General features: G+C 40.8%; 1 protein-coding gene across 1 annotated transcript in view; it reads right to left on the bottom strand.

Moving 5' to 3' along the window:
- The window catches only part of cyp26b1 (cytochrome P450, family 26, subfamily b, polypeptide 1), a 37,343-nt gene that overhangs the window by 9,627 nt on the left and 10,341 nt on the right, over positions 1-17,375 (bottom strand). Inside the window, exons 2-3 of the mRNA XM_008435625.1 lie at positions 7,986-8,210; positions 204-322 (exon numbers count right to left, since the gene is read on the bottom strand). Coding sequence (XP_008433847.1) covers positions 204-322; positions 7,986-8,210 — 344 coding nt within the window. The remainder of the gene's footprint in view (positions 1-203; positions 323-7,985; positions 8,211-17,375) is intronic.

The following is a 17,375-nucleotide window of genomic DNA, read 5'->3' as shown; positions in this document are numbered from 1 at the left end:
GCACCAGAGTTCACTTCAACCGAACAGAGACCGAGGTTTGTAAGCAGAGTTTGCTTTTTTTGGTTCGCATCAGAGTTTGAATTTGCGTTCACATCCTCCCCAAACAAAACAAACTTTCTAAACTAACTGCAGTTTGGTTAAAGTGGATTAAACAGAACTGGTGTGAACGGACTCAGGGTGACCTTCCTGGACTGCCGGCGTACCTGTAGACGTTGATGGGCTCGGGGTTGGAGCTCCACACTCGGAGGCTCTCTTGGATGACCTGCTGGATTTTTGGGAGGTAGGACTCCAACGCTTCATGGCTGAACACTTTGGCGAACACCTGCAGACACAAAATCAAAGACCACTTCAATTAAACTGGACTTAAAATTACACAAACCAGCTGCCTCAAGTCGCCAGTCAGAGAATAACGCGCACAATTAATGTGAAATTTAGTAGAAAGTTCAGCTGTGGATCGAGAAAGAGAGAGAGCTACTGCTTTTCTGTGGAGAAACTTTTAGAGGTTTTTCCTCTGCAGTCAGCAAAGTGTTTTTCTGACAGTTTGAAGAGGAAAAAGCGAGGAGGGGGGCCCACGTACAGCCCGCTTCGAGCGTTTTTTCTGGACGAATCAATCACCAGTCGTCAGCGCTGTTTGAACAAATAACATTCCATCAGATCTGACCTCCAAAACTGCCCCTTAAAACTGTCCTGGGTGTGATTTAGAAGTACAAGAATAAGAATGAGTCCTTTATAACTATTTTTAAACAGTCTCTAAAACTTATCTTTATCTAAACAAATAATATTTCCATGCATCTGACAGTCAGAGCTGTTGGAGAACAGAACATAAAGGAGCTGCTTGTTGGGACCAGTTTGGGAAATCCTTTTCCACGACAAGGTTGGAGCGAATCGGGAATCGCGACGCGGCACATCCCTGAGCAAAACGCACCTGGTTTGCATTTTCTGCTCCATGAAACGAGGCTGGAACGTCTGAACGAGCTTCTGTGTAATGGCTGGTGGCCCGCCGTCGGGTTCACTCAGAAGTCACACACGGGTTTCTCTTCCTCGTGATTTAAAGATTTTCTTTACTTGTTGGAGATTATATCATAAGTAGTGATCGTCTCCATAGCTCTGTGGTTTTCCAAGGGAGATCTGGTTGGGTCACATATATTATGATAGTCACGTAACTCAGTAGCTCTTTGGTTACCTAGCAACTCTCTCACTCTTTGGTTACCTAGCAACTCTCCCACTCTTTGGTTACCTAGCAACTCTCTCACTCTTTGGTTACCTAGCAACTCTCTCACTCTTTGGTTACCTAGCAACTCTCTCACTCTTTGGTTACCTAGCAACGACTCCCTGAGTGACTGGCACAGCAGCAGTTTAAGGTTTCGCCTCATAACTGTTAAAAATAAACAAGGTTGTGGAGAGAAAACTGTGAATAAAAGAGGAAACGTCAGGCCACCATTTTGGCAATAATCCATATATTTAAAACAACAAGAAAAAAACACGAATCGATAATTATCGACGTTTATGAAATGTTTATATCGCGATAAATTTTTCAGCCATATTGTCCTCAGATCTGGTGAAGAACCATCACGAAGAATTTGGCCTGTCAAAACGGCAGAGTTTGCTAACTCCAGAACTGATTGCTTTAAACGATAATATTGTTGTTTTAATACCATTTTTATGTAACATAATGGTAATGGCAAAACACACACGCTTTAGAAATACTGACACTAGTGTTGGCTACGTCTACGCTGCTGCAACATGTTTAGCATTAAAATGCTTGTTTAGCTTCGGCTAACTCCTTTTAGCACCATTTGAACATAAAACTCTTTTCCAAAGTCCAATTTGATAATTTTTTAGGTAAAAATTAACCCGAAATGAGTCCAGAGAACCAACTTTGTCGTCTGTTGACATATTTGTTTCATTTTCAGCTTGTGTGGGTCTCTTTCACACGTCACTGCATCAAATGAACCTTGGTAAAAACCTGTTCCCCTCCTCGCCTGTGGTGGCGCTACACCAAGACCCACTGAAGGAAACAACACAAAACCTCTGAAGTGCAACTTCCTTCTTCATGAAACACAAACAGAAATGGATCAGCATCAGATTTTAGCTGATGCAGGATTTTTCTTTAGTCTTTGGTAAAATTGTTTCTCCTGCTAGCGTTAGACTCACGCTTTTTGATTTGGTTGCATTTACCCAGAATTCCCTGCTCATTTCCTACTTTGGAACGGACTCCAGTCCACATACGCATTCAAAACGCAGCAGAATTCATTTCAGCCGAACCAAGACGTGGGTTTTAGGTGGGGCAGAGTTCGCTTTTTGGTTCGCAACAGTTCATTCACACCTCCCCCAAATGAACTGAATTAAAAAAAAAATCAACCAAAGTCCAAAGAAAATCTACAAAACACCAGCAAGAACCCTGAAGAACCTTTTTGTATCGCACGTCCCGGTTATGTAAGGCTGTGAATTAACCCATTTAACCCGTCTGCGCTGAATTGTTTATAATTGCTCCGTCTGACTGAACCCTTTGGCTGTTCACACACACTCTGACATAAATAGACCCGGAGCAGCAGGGCTGAGCTACCGTAGGACCAACGAGCCCGTCAGTCCGTCAGTGTGCTGCTCCCTGGAAGGTAACTACAGGTCATCCAAACACACACACACACACACACACACACACACACACACACACGCACACACACACACACACACACACACACACACACAGCATCTCTCTGTGGATCCTGGCTGCCAATCAAACTCTGTCCTTATGCAGCGTCATTCTGGTTCCAGTCGGGATGAGGCTGTCTGTGAGTGTGTGTGTGTGTGTGTGTGTGCGCGCGTGCGTGTGTGTGTGTGTGTGTGGAAGCTGAAGGGGGATTGTTCTGCACAACAGTCATTCTCCTGCACCACAAAAACGTGACTGTCCTCTGTAGCCTGCAGCGCAAAGACAAAAACACACACTCACACACACAGTTGTCCTAATAACGTCCATATGTCTTAAATTATGTGAAAGTGCTGCGAGCTGCTGGTTCCTCAGACATGTAAAGACTCCTTTATTCTTTTCTCTGCCCTCGCTGCTCCCTCCTCTTCCCGTCACCGCCTGCCCCCTCCATCCATCCTCTTTCTCAAAAATACTCCTTCGCTCTCTTTTCTCGTTTACTCCACGTTCTGCCGTCAGTCCGGATCAGAGGAGGTCAAGTTCCTTCAGGTACCGACTCCCAACGTGGTTGAATCGCTTTGGTACGACAAAAATATTAGGAAAAAATTTAATTACTAGAATGAAGTCGTAATATAACGAGAATAAATTCATACAGTTGTGATATTGCAAAAATAAAGTCTAAATAACATAAGAATAAAGTCATAGTGCCAGAATAAAAACTTTAGTTTTGTACTATTAGGACTTTATTGTCACAAGTTTTATTTTTATTTTCTTACCGTTGTAGTTTGGTGAGTATTTGCTTTAAAGAAAACAGACTGAGAAAAAGTCATGTTGTGCTGAAGGCCTCATGTTCACTGAAAGAGTTTGGATCAAAGTCCACTTTATGTGTTAAAATGGCCCAGTCAAAGTCCAGACAGTAGGCAAACTGATATAGTTTAAATATTTATCCTCACATTTGAGTAAAAAACCCCCAAAAATAATCTTCTTCACTTCACAGTTTTGAGACACTGCTGGTGTTTGATCATAAAATATTAAACTATCCGACAGTAAAACGACGACGTGCTTCAAAATGTTGAGTTTAACTTTATATCCCAGTAAATTGACAACATTTCCACCAATTCCAGGATTTAAAACAGCAGTAATGCTGATTAATCTTTAAAATTGTCCTATTTATACATAAATTATTACATATAAACATCTTAAACATAAAGTATGTACATTTTTTGCTTTACTTCTTATTTAACTCTAATTTTGTTCAACACTTCAACAATATGTTGTGTTGTAAATACTTTTGTTCCTTAGCTGCTTAATTTCTATTTATTTCAGAGACTATGACACCTAACATTTCAAAGATGTTCTCATTTTAAAGCGTAAATTTGTGCAAATACCCCTGCTGTGTTATATTTAGGTATAAAAAGAGGGCGGGGCTCAGTTAAAAATGGCAGCGCCCTCTACTGGTGATGAGAAAACCTCTCTGCTGTTTGTAGTTTCTAATCACCACCTTTCTGCCTCACGGCTTCAATATAAAGATTAAACACACAAGGCTGAAGTAGTTTTAGATCAAAATGAGGCTGTTTGTCGTTTTTGTTGCCCGTCTTGGTGGAAAATCTGAAACAATAGATCCTCATTCTTTCTGACAGGTTCAGGTTTCATAGCACCAAAACTTCCAGCCAGTTCAGCTCCGATAATCAGGCTTCATATTGATTAAAGGAAGATCATTTGCATTGCTACGTGCAACAGAAATATCCACGTTTCAGATTTGCTTCAGTTTGTTCCTCCTGGATGCTCGGCCGGCCGGTCGGTGCTGGAGACCCGGCGCTCTGTGGTTCTAAGAGACTCGGTTTCCCAGCTCAGTACTGGGTTATACTGGCTGGCTCTGGTGATCCACTAAAGGCTAATGTGCTGTGTAAAGATTGTTTTTCCATGTGAAAACCGCAGGGAGGGCAGACGCACACGCTGTGGTCCAGTAGGTCAAGCACCGAGCCGGTTGCTCACTCTTTCTCTGGGTCGCTGTTGTCCGGTTTCAGTCTGTTGATTTGGTTTTATTATTCAGAAAACTGAACCCTAAACCTGCCAACACACACACGGAAACCACCACACTGCTCACACACTCCTTCTAGAACCATTTTTCTGCTTGGTCAATGATGGGACATTGATTTTTAAGCAATGCTGTTGTTGGGAATAGAGGGAGTAGTTCTGAGTAGTCAGTGTGTTATCTGAAAGATACAGTAGTGAAAGAATCAGTGAGAAATTTTCATCTAGAAATGACTGTAAGTCAAGCTAACCGTTCCTCAAACTAGAGCTAAGAGCTTTTCAAATAAGACATTCTCTTTGTACACAGAAGTTTGATTTTCAGAGTTCCAGGTTGGAACTCGCAGTTGGTAGAGCTGTTGCCTTGCAGCAAGAAGGTTCTGGGTTCGATTCCCGGCCTGGGGTCTTTCTGCATGGAGTTTGCATGTTCTCCCTGTGCATGGTGGGTTTTCTACAGGTACTCCGGTTTCCTCCCACAGTCCAAAAACATGACTGTCAGGTTAATTGGCCTCTCTAAATTACCCCTAGGTGTGAGTGTGTGTGTGCATGGTTGTTTGTCCTGTGTGTCTCTGTGTTGCCCTGCGACAGACTGGCGACCTGTCCAGGGCGACCCCGCCTCTCGCCCGGAACGTTAGCTGGAGATGGGCACCAGCAACCCTCCCGACCCCACTAAGGGACAAGGGTGAAAGAAAATGGATGGATGGATGGAGGTATAATCCAATATGGCTGCCACACGTATCAACTGTTTTTGTGTTCAGTTAAAATAAAAACATGAAAGATTATGGACATGTTCCTTTAGAACATTAAAGTCAGATAAATATGTTGTTATTAGGCTATGTTGCTATCAGTAGTTAGCATTAGGATATTGGCAAATCCCTCTGGTTTTATGACTTGCTACTACATACCACGTTCAGTTGACAAACCTAATGCAACTGACAGATAAAAAGTTCAGCTAACAAGCTAACAGATAAAGTTAAGCTAGCAAGCTAACAGTTGCTGAAAGTCAAGCTAACAGCTACTCAAATCAAAGCCCACATTTACTCATACTTTGTTTTAGTTTTACAGACCCAAAGTTTAGCTTTCAGTTTATGAAAATCAAGCTAATAAATACTCAAATCTACAGCTAACAGCTACTTAGTTGAAACCTAGAAACTAGACTCAAAGTTAAATGAGCATTTCCTGAAAGTTAAAGCTGAAAATCACTCAAAGCCAAGCTAACAGATACAAAAATGTAAGTTAACACAACTACTAAAACTAAGAGTACAAATGTATAAAAGAAAATTGCAAAAAAATAAACCATAAAGGTTAGCAAGAGAAGTTAGCCAATGGCTAAGATGAACATCGTCCATCTTGGCCAAAGAAGATGGACGATGTTTAAAGTGCGATAAATTTGCACTTTATCCATGATGGACATAAATACGCTAACTAGCTTTACCCTTGCGAGGTATATTAGCATCTAAATACAGGCTCAAAGTTTTAACAGTGAAGCCCCATGAGAAAAAAGGAAGCTACATAGAATACATGAGATGAAATACGTGATTTACATATTTAAGGCCAACATCATCTTTTTTAATGAATTCAAGACATTTTAAGGACTTTTTAAGGATGTGGACTCTCTGGATTACAATTTCTCTCATATTCCCCAAAATAAAGACTTTTCTGCCAACTGCAGGTAAGAAAGTGAGTTTAAAAACATCCAAACAGAAAATGAATCCCAGCCTACAAACAGATGAGCTAAAAACACGAAGACCCACGAACTTTGTAGTTTGTGTTCATTTTATATTACTGTGGAGAAAGTATAACTTTGTTGTAAACATGTGGTTATTTCCTGAAAGGCATTTTATCTCTTCATCTGTGTTTGTCTTGTTATCCAGGTGTTACAGACATAGTAGAAGAAGCAGGTGTGGAAAACTGGCTGTCATATCGTTTTGCTTAGCAAGACAAGACACGAACTTATCTCTAAAATCAACTTTCCTGACCTCACATCCTTTTTCTCTGCGTGTTTCATTGTGTTAAGAGCAGGGCGATGTTCAGGTGTGTGCGCCACGTCGCGCTGTGTGTTTGTGTGTGTCGGGCCCCCACACAGAAAGCCCCTCTTTGTGCCATGTCGGAGGCAGCCTTCCTAATCAGGGGTCATTACATGAGGTTAGTCCCGGGGTCTCCGGGGAGAGCAGAAGGATCAGAGCTCAGATTAGACCCAGCCGACCCCTCGCCGTCCCCAGGCACCGAAACCGAAGCTTCTCCCTCCCTCCCCCGCAAAATGAGAGAAAATGAGAGACTGATTTACGGGAAAACGCAACTCCTTGGAGCTTCTTCTTCGTTGCGAGTCAGGTGAGCAGGAGAGGAAAGGCGATTACCGGTAATGATCCGCGTACAGACGGCAGAGAGGAAGGGACGGCAGCGACGGAAAACAGATAATCGAAGAGAGTCTCCTGATGGAGGCGTCGTTCTCACGCCTCAGCGGCCAAAACGCCGCAGATGACGCTCAGACAGAGGGATCGATTTACAGCAAGACTCGTTCTGAGGCGTCCGACGACCGAGGAAGAACAGCTCAATTTAAAGATTCAATAATATGAAAATAAAGTCAGAAAACTGAAAAATAAAGTCAATATTTCGACATTGAAATCATTATGCTATGAATAAAATCAATATTTCAACAATAAATTGAGAAAAAATGCAAGCATAAAGTAGTAAAAGAAAAGAGAATAAAGTTGCAGTATTTTGACTTTATTTTTGTACAATTATTCTCACATTATGGCTTTGATTTTTGCAAGAAAGCTGCAGTAATATGAGAATAAAGTCGTAATATTTCAACAGCCCTGATGAGGATACAGTCGACCTGTTGAGTAACTTTTACCATCCTGCCTCAAAACTGTTCACAAATAAAAATGCGACTTAAAAATACGAAAACTATGGATAAAACAGGAAAGGCCACGCCGCCAGTTTGGCAGTGTTTCAAATATTTAACACAAAAAGAAACGAGTGATAATTATCGATATTGGCTGATATAATACGCTCATATCGTGATACGTTTTTCAGCCATATTGTCCAGAAAACTTGTGATAATGTGATTCGATGTGGATCTGAAAATGTGTTTTTCTTTGAGAGTAACACATTCTGCATCAAGGTCCACATTTTTCTTTCCCACCGTTTGTAAAAATAACTTATAAGTCATCTATATTTCAAGTTTTACCTCCTTCGGTAAACATCTTCGTAATATTTCATGCATTCGCGTGAATTATCATCTGTGAACGAAGAGCTAGTTTACGCCCCACTCCGCTGAGTTAAACTCCCGTGTTCGGGTCCTGACCTTCCTCCTCCTGCGGTGGATGTCTCCGATGCTGTTGGCCAGAGAGTTGGGTCCCAGCAGCGTCGACGTGCTCTGCGGCCAGTCCACCGTCACCAGCGTGTGCTCGCCCATCAGAACCTTCCGGACGTTTTCGGCCCCCGTCACTCGGATCAGAGGTCGGCCGAGCAGGTGGGTCTTGAACACGTTGCCGTATTTCTGCCTTCGCGATGCGTGGAAGCCCGAACCCTGAGAGGGCGGAAAAACACAAAAATGTTTATATTTCAAGGTGTTGCAGTTGGAGAACATAAGAACATTTAATTTCCGTACATTTTCTGAGACACTCTTCAAAATAGGAAAGATGAGAAAACATCAGGAAAGCAGCTGGACATCAGACGTTTAGCTGAATGATAAGTTATAACGATAAACAACAATATTGTTGATTTGAGATTATTTTCATGGAATAAAATGCTAATTGGCATAATAAGGCAAGAACACATTTTCAAAGATCAATAAACTTTAATGAACATTCAACAATGGAACTGGAAGACATTTTAATTATCCAAAATAAATAAAACAACAGAAACAGCAAATAAAACGAATTAGTCTGTAAACAGAATTGTCCTTCAAAATAAGTGCCTCTGTTCATTCATGTAATTTATTTTAAAAAGTGCTTCTATAGTAATGTGGAAGCTGACATTAGCGTTAGCGTTGTCTGTGCCGCTTCAACATGTTTAGCATTGAGATGCTAGTTTAGCTTCGTTGAGATGCTAACTACTTTTAGCACAACTTGAACACAGTAACAGGCTTCTCCAGCGTCCAATCAGATCGCATTTTGAAGCAGAAATTAACCCAGATTGGGCCAAGAAAACCGAATTTGTCATTGTTTGAGGATGTCGCTTGCGCATCAGATTTACTGCCGTACTGGAAACGTGTGAATACAAAGGTTCCACTAAGAACTTTTGCACGTAAAACAAATTTTAGAAATGTAACGCGCCATTAATTAATCAAAATAAATAGAATACCTTTACGTCCTTTTCCTATTTTTCTTTTTACCCTCATTGCGTTTCATCTGAGCGTCCTGGTTAATGATAAACCCGCTTAGTCAGTTTTGGGGCTGACCCGGCTGCATCGCTGACCTCCAAATGGTCGGGGTCGTGGCAGAGCGAGTGGGAGCCGACCCCTGAACTGTAAACGGACCGTTCAGCCTGAGAGCAGCTCAACGCGGCGGACACACACGCAGGACGCTCAGCGTATCTAACATTCACATGCAAGTATTCACACGTACCGTAAGAGCACACACTTCCAGCGCGCGCGTGTTCGGTTCCACGAACACACACGCTGAATTCATGAATCAACAAAACAGAAAAACATGCAGAGCAAACAAACATACACAAGCTCTGCTGCAAACTGCAGCGACACTAACTGGTTTGACCTACTGCTTTACTCAAGGGGATAAAGATAAATGCAGTGAGACGCACAATTCCTGTTCAAACAAGAAAGTTTAACGTTTACCTAAAAGTTAATGTTATTTTCTGTAGATTTTTAATTTATCTTCCGTGTTCGTCTTTGTTCAATCTACATTTATAACGTGCGATACAAATGAGTGCAGAAATCGGCGTCTAACTTTAGCTGAGAGTTTATTTGCTGGTTGAGACACACCTCTGGCAGCAGCAGCGCCTCCAGCTTGTTTTTAAACGTGTGCGCTCGTGCAGCTTCGCCTCAAAACGATGACTCAGCTTTCTGAGTCGTAGCTCAGTTTTGCAGTAAAAGCTAATGTGGATCATGATTTTCTATGTTTTAAAAATGTAACATGTCACAAATCAGAAACATTTCATGCTGCACCTACAGTTTAATCTGGTTCTAGAGCCTGATTAAGACTTTTTATAAGGTTGTTTGGAACATAGCATGTGTATTATCTTAAAGTTTCAAGAAATGTATTTGATATAAATACTAGTCTGTGTCGTGTGTGAAGGTAATGAGGATCAGAAAATGTACATGTGTTTGTTACTTAAAGCTTAATAAAGGACTAAGACCAGAGCCCTGAGGTTCACCACATATAATTAGCCAATCTGTCACAATTAGCTACAGATCCAAACGTGAATATTTTATAAACTGCAAAAATATTAACGCTAATGTTCTTTAATGTTTTATTTTGTCAAAACAGCCAAAGAGGACGGTATCCACATATTTGTGACTTTTCGTTGATATTTCATGAGCAGAATATTGTAGTTTTTATTGGATTACAGTTAAAACTGTAGAGAGTTGGTTCAGCAACACGCTGTAAAGTCAACAAATACAGACGAACGGTTGTTGTTGTCCCCACTGGGAAACGAACGCTCTCTGGCTTTTGTTTGTTGCTCTTTGTGAAGCCGAGGTTAACGACGGGATAACGATGAATGGGCTTTGATTAGACCCAGATAAACATCACCTTCTACACCTATAGGCCTTTACAGCTGGGTGAACACAGAGCTGCGATGCCACTGGCTATCGCCCAAGGACGATTGAGCAACTCCTTCAGGAGACGACACCAGATTTATGGTTTGCCGTTTGCAGTTGTTGCGTAGAGTTCGTGTTGCGACAAGTGAAGGCTTTGCAAAAACCTTTAGCTTTACAAGAACCACATGAAGCACCGACACAACTGCAAAAAGCCCAGAAGTCACAATATTAAATGTTTTGGTGGGAATATATACATTTTTTAAATACGTGTAGTTTCTTTAACACAAAATAATCTAATCTCTTATTTGAATTTTTTTAGTCTAACTCATCTGAAAACATTTCTACATGATATCATGAGACATCATTTTCCTCAGCTGCACCTGCAGTCTAATATTAATATTAATATTTATTTCCTCAGACCAGATTTATTGCCATCTTATCCTCAAGTATTAATATTTCAATCGCCACGTTTCCATCAAAGCTTTTATGCCCATTTTAATATACGCTGTGATAAACACATGATCGATATCAATAGATTATACGTCTGATGGAATAATCAATATGTAGTGTATTCACTGAACTCCGATTCAGAACCACACAGCATTTTCTCCTGGCTAGCTTTAGCAAGATTGGTGGCATCAACCAACTCACTCCTTGGTTACCTAGCAACTCACTCACTCTTTGGTTACCTAGCAACAACCTGTTGAGTAACTGGCGCAGCAGCAGTTTCAGGTTCCACCACTTTGCTTCATAACTGCTAAAAAGAAAAAAGAAAAACGACGACGTGGAGTGAAAACTGTGGATAAAACAGAAATTGGCAGCATAACTGATATTTAAGGCAAAAAAAGTAATCAATAATTATTGATATCGACTGATATGAAACGTTTATGCCGTGATGTTTTTCAGCCAAGCCGTCAATGGTTAACAAGTAGCGCAAACAGAGACTAGAAATTTGAGTTTTTTGGACTCATTTTTGTAAATTTTAAGTACCAAATACTTTATGAAACTTTGTTCCCCGTATACCGTAAGAGTTATTCCTTTAAGATGTCCTGATTTTTGGTCAAAATTAAGGTTATTAAATGGCATTATGTAAGTTTATGGTGGTTTTATGCGTCTTATTGGGTTTTTGAGGCTTCGCCATGAAACGTTTTGTTGTTCAGTTGTGCTTCATGTGTCAAACTCCTCCTGCCCTCCAGCTCTTTCTCACCTTCCTGCGACGCACCTCACATCTTTCTCCACGTTAAACTAAATTGAGCACAGATGCCTCCGTTTCATGTTGCTTAAAAACCCCCGTCTGAACACCAGACCTGCTTTTATGGAAGAAAAATGCTGCTAATTAGCTTACCCCCCACCCCAGAGCAATGTCTGCGGGTGCGTTTGTTGTAATTGCGCTTAAGCTTCTTCAGATGTTAAGACCTCATTGTGAGGTGATGACAAAATGTTATTTACGCTGCGTGTTTACACCAGGGTTTTTCTATAAAACTGTCTTGGAACCGACTTTTACGCCAAACGGCAAATTTGTAAATTTTACGGTCCTTCATCTGTCGTAGATTTATGCTTCGAGTTTGATTTCCCTCCATCTTTCAGGGTACAAACTGTTGACCTGAGCTGTTTTCCCAGCTCCTGTACACTTCCTCCTCCTGTGGCAAACACACACACACACACACACATACATTTTGAGTAGCGCAGACACACACCAGGTTGCCGGCTGGCCTCTGGAGCCCTCGGGGTGTGTGTGTGTGTGTGTGTGTGTGTGTGTTGGAGTGGGGTTGTTTTCCAAGCTACATTTTGCTGCCACATGGATGTAGAGTGGTTTAGTATGTCTGCCTGGCAGACCGGCCGACACACACACACACACACACACACACACACGCACACACACGGTTTAATTCAAAGGGAGTTCCTCAGGCAGCCAGACAAGGCTCCCTTTCACACTCTCAGATACGGCGTTAGATTGGAGCGATTGTGTGTGTGCGTCTGCGTGCATTATGTGCGTTTCTCCGCTCGGTTTGTCTTTCCACCGCCGTCGACCCGCAGATTTCTGAAACCGAAGGTTTTCAACTGTCACATTCTGCGCTGGAAAGTGGGGGGAAAAAAAAACACCAAAAAGTTTCACTGAAATAATCCGTGCCAGGGGTCTGGACGACATTTAACTCCAAGGTGAGACGAGTCACTTTGCCAAATTTTGGTTTAAAAAAAAGAAACACAACTCTTACATGTTCACACAAACAGAGAAACTCATGGAAAGTCATGACGTAACGAAACGCGCAAACGTCCAGCTTTTCTTTTTTTTTTTTTTGACGCTGATTGCGAAGGCAGCGACACGGTTTCCCTCCAAACGTCAGCGAAGCGAGGGAAGCTCTCCACTGTAAACACTCGATCCGTTTTCATAAAATAAACCTGAGAGAAACCAAAATGACCACCGCGGCGGCATTACGGCTGATTCTGACCGGCGAGCGAGGTCAGAGGCTCAACGCTCTGATGGGAGCTGAGAACCGTAAAGAGGTTTTTCCTAATGATGGCAGGCGAAGAAGTGTCAAAGCTTTTTTTTTTTTTTTTTTTGGCTTTCTTTTTCGACATGTTGCTTAGCAACGGAGAGACGTACACGCCGACGGTGGAGACAAAACAGGATTTATACGACCTTATGGGTTCTTTAACGGCGTAATTTTAAAATAATTCTTCCACTTTTTCGTTCTTTTCTTTGCTGTTCTGCGTTTTCATCAATATGAAATAATAAAAGTGGTTTATCTGTTACGATCGTCTGCCAAAACGAGCTGCTATCCTACAGAACGCTAGCAAATATCAAAACAAATAAAAACACGTTGCTATATTAAGTTTATGTAAACATTGTATTTTTTAAAACATAAATTTAAAGGCGACATTTTTATTAGACGAAAGCAAAACCTGAGATTTTAGTCTCAGGTTTTTTAAGAATATATAAAAGATTAAAAATAAATAAACCCATCTACGCAACAATACAACGTTGTATGATTTTAATTATTTAAACTGGAGCGTTCATGTGCGTACGGTAAAATTGTCTTTGTTTAATTCACTTAAGATTCTTTGGTCAAACATTTTTAATTGTTTCTTTTCTTCCCTCCTGTTCTGTTATTGCCAAAACTTTATTTAAAAAAATAAAACTATATTATTAGGACAGTTGGCCTCTTTTGTCACAGGAATCCAGGCACAATTAAAATAAACAACGTAACGTTAAATAACATTTATTTCACTTTATTAACAGAAAATGAAATGAATTTATTAAGTTTGATAAATTCAGGATTTCCTCGTAAAGATTCACACGTAGAGAAAACGCAGTTAAAATAAATTTACCTCAGATTAAAATCAGCATTTTGAACTTGTTTAAAAAAAATGTCAAACATTTATTAATTATTGTAACTTTATGGATGCAATATTTGATGGATATTCCAAAGTTTACCATATGAATAACTTGAAACATCCTGGTAAACAACAATAATTTCCCAACCACATTTACCTTTAAAATAAGAATAAACAAAAATAAAAAATACGCAAAATATTTCCGGAGACATTTTGTCATGTTTTTCCTCTCAGCCTGATCTCTTCTTTGAATATTCAAACAACAATATAAATTATAAATAAATGAAAAGAAAGCGCGTTTAGTGTTGCACTGCTATAGAAATCAGATACGGGCGCCGTTAATACTGTTTCTAATGAGTGCTAAATAATGTCCTCCTCTGACATATTTTCCACACAGCAGTGTGCAATAAAAAGAAGGGAATACCAAATCCAGCTTTTCTTTGTGAAATGAAACACTTTCCCTCCGTTTCCCTGGAGCTGCCGGCTAACTGTGAACCCGGCGCCGGCGCCTGAAACTGCACCCCAAGGCGTGGTTAGAGCCGGGTTACATCAGGGTTGGTCCAGGATGAAGCTTTCCTACTGAAACACTTTTCTATCCTTGCAACCTGTGACGTTCGCCTTCACTCACTTCCTTTTATTATTTCAATCTGATTTATTCGGGTATTTTACCAAAACCTCAACAAACACGAGTCAAACGAGTCTCTCTGATGAATCTCCACACAAATAAAACCGCTTTGCTCCACGTTTGGGTTCTGAAATCAGCAGAAGCTTCCTGACCGGCTCCATCCCAGATATTCCCATCAAATATCCCAGTTTTCCTTGTTGCACACCAGCAGACTCGCTCACGCTGTCCCGGCTCGCTAACCCGCCGGCCGAGCTAAAAATACCCCCGTCTGCACTGTTGGGTTGGCCTGGGGGCGAACCTGGGCTTATAAATGTGCTCTTTGTAGCGCAGTGGAAATGTCCAACAAATGACTCTTTTATTAGGGCAAGACAAAAAAACACAGCTAATTATGTTTACTCAGATCACACACGCTGTGGTGTGTGAGGAGAGAGGCAGGAAAAGTTCACATTTAAGGTATTAGAGAGAGAGAGACTGATAAGAAAACAGCAAAGTAGTTAAAAAACCTTCTGCTCGTCCTGTAAAGCCTGAAATGAAGTGATGAATTACTAAATTAGCATCAAAGTACAGCTTTATGATTCACTGGTTTTATTATATACGTGATTAACGTTTCCTGAGATCATAGAGTTCAAAAATTCACAGTAGAAATTTCACAGAATCAGTTTGTTCTTGTTTATTGTTTAGGATCATGAACTTCCTGGGGTCCGTCAGTAAACACACAGCAATAAAAGTTCATTATATTTCATACAAAAAGTTGATAAATTCATAAAATATACAATAATTAACCGTTTCCGTGACTTTTGTTCCGCTTTTTTAAAATAAATAAATTAAACTGATTTTTGTAACCTCATCCTCTGTCGTCCTTCTGATTGGTTGTCCTTCATCGCCTGTTAGAGCTGCGGTCAGCCGGTTGGCTGGCCAGGTGACGTTGGATTAAAAACGCCCAATCTCAGCCAATCAAAGGCGGATGAAGGCGAACGCCTGCGAGGTCCGGTCTCAAACTAATCCAGCTGCTCCGCTCACTTTCTGATGAAAACGTTTGATTTTGACCTCAAAAGATATCGACGTTTCTTAAAAGTTTAAACTTTTGAACGTCTTCAAAGGACAAAAACAGTTTATTTATCGAGACTTCTTGCCAGGAACATGTTCACCAGGGTAAAAACCTGCCATGAGGCTCTTCAGAAAGAAAATAACTGGACGACTTTATGACTCCATACGTGAGACAAGCATCAACACAAACCATCCGGAGGATGTGAAGCTATTCAGCTCATAATCTACGTCAAATTCAGCAAATAAAACATTAATATTAACTCACTTTCTGTTCGGTTTTACTGTTGGTTACAAATATTTGCTGAAATACAAACTCTAGATCATATTTTGGTAAATTCACAACATTACAAAGACGTAAATAAAATGAAATGCTGTTTTACAAATCAAACTGATGTTGTTAGTTTTAGCTGAACAACCAAACGCCACATTTTCCCCAAACAAAACTGACAGTAATTGGGTTTAAAAAAGTCTCTGACAGTCTGGAAAAACACAACTTATAACGGGAAAACGGCTTTTTATTTTTTATTTACGTAAAACAAGCTTATAAGTTTTACCGAAAAGCTACTTTCGTGTTGGTTTTGTCAAATTTCAAGTGTCCTAAGATAAAAATTAGGTGAAGACAATTTATCAAATTGGGTGTTTTCTGACTGTATCACTGTGCTGGTGTGAAATTTTACCTGAAAAAATAAAAATAAAATAAGACACGACCTGACTTTATTTTACATTTGGTTTGAGAAAACTACTGAAAGAAAACTACCTATAAATTAAATTTTTATTAATTTGCGTATAGTATTTGAAGCTTCACGTTTGCAATAATTGTAAACACAAAAAGCCAAAATCAACTTAATACGGGAAAATAAGTAGTAGTTTTTTAATCTATATTTAATAATTTACTTAAGATAAACTGCAATATCTTGAAAAAAATTAATTTTAAGTTAATTTAGCATAATTTCAAATGTACTAAGATAGAAACTAAATAAATATACTTGGTAAAATGTTGTGTTTTTACAATACGTTACTGATCTGGTGTGAAGCTCCATCTGAAAGTGAACAAACCCACGACGGGATTAAACCAGGTTTGATTTGATTTGATGAAAATCCACTGGAAAGTTACAAAAAACACTATTTTATTAGTCAGACTTCGCCACATTTATTTATTGTTTTGCTATAAAAATCAGATTGCTATCAAAGGTTTGGCGTTGGGTGAAAGTGAAGATCAAGATGTTTGTCGGCGGCGAAAGTCGGCGACCGAGCAGGTGAGCGAAACGCACCAAGCCGAAAAACGTTCCCACAGAAATCGCAGGAGCTGAACTCCCTCGAAAGCCATGAGGCTTAACTGGCAGGTGGATCCAAAGCCGGCGATCTCCACGGTTACGTCTAAAATAAAGGTTAAAAATGAAAAAGTGAAACGGCAGCGAGAGCGGAGGAGAACAAGAGAGAGGAAACGAGGTCAAAGGCACCGAGGGAATTCCTCGTCTCTTTTCAGCCGTCAATCATTCAGCCGGTGCCAGAGATACCGAGGATCCAGTGTGAGGGTTTTATGTGTGAGTGATTGTGTGTGTGAATGGGGCGATAGGTCCTCGACTTGACAATGAACCCCGTCCCTTTGCGGTCACGCCACCGCATCAGGGAGACCCGGAGGGAGGAGGAGGAGGAGGAACAAGATGAGAGAAAGCGAAGAGGGAAGGAAACCGAAGAGGAGTGGGGGGGGTGGGGGGTAGCGAAGAGCCAAAAACGGAGGCAGAGAAAGCAGGCGCAGAGCGTGGCAGTGCAGGCAGAGAGATGGGACGGGTCCTCGTTTTTTTAAACAGGACGGATTAAACGGGGGGAGCGGGAGGTTTCAGATGGTTCAGCCAGAAAACACGAAGAATGGCGAAGGAGCCGGAGAGACACGGAGGGGGAGGCAGGGCTGGCCCCTGACCCGGGACATTATAGAAAGGGAGATTATGGTTGTTCAAAACTCTCTA

The sequence above is a fragment of the Poecilia reticulata genome, linkage group LG18, assembly GCF_000633615.1.
Source record: "Poecilia reticulata strain Guanapo linkage group LG18, Guppy_female_1.0+MT, whole genome shotgun sequence".
In the NCBI taxonomy this organism is placed as follows: Eukaryota; Metazoa; Chordata; class Actinopteri; order Cyprinodontiformes; family Poeciliidae; genus Poecilia; species Poecilia reticulata.
Note: the sequence above shows the minus strand (reverse complement) of the source record. Positions and strands in the feature narration are given on the sequence as shown.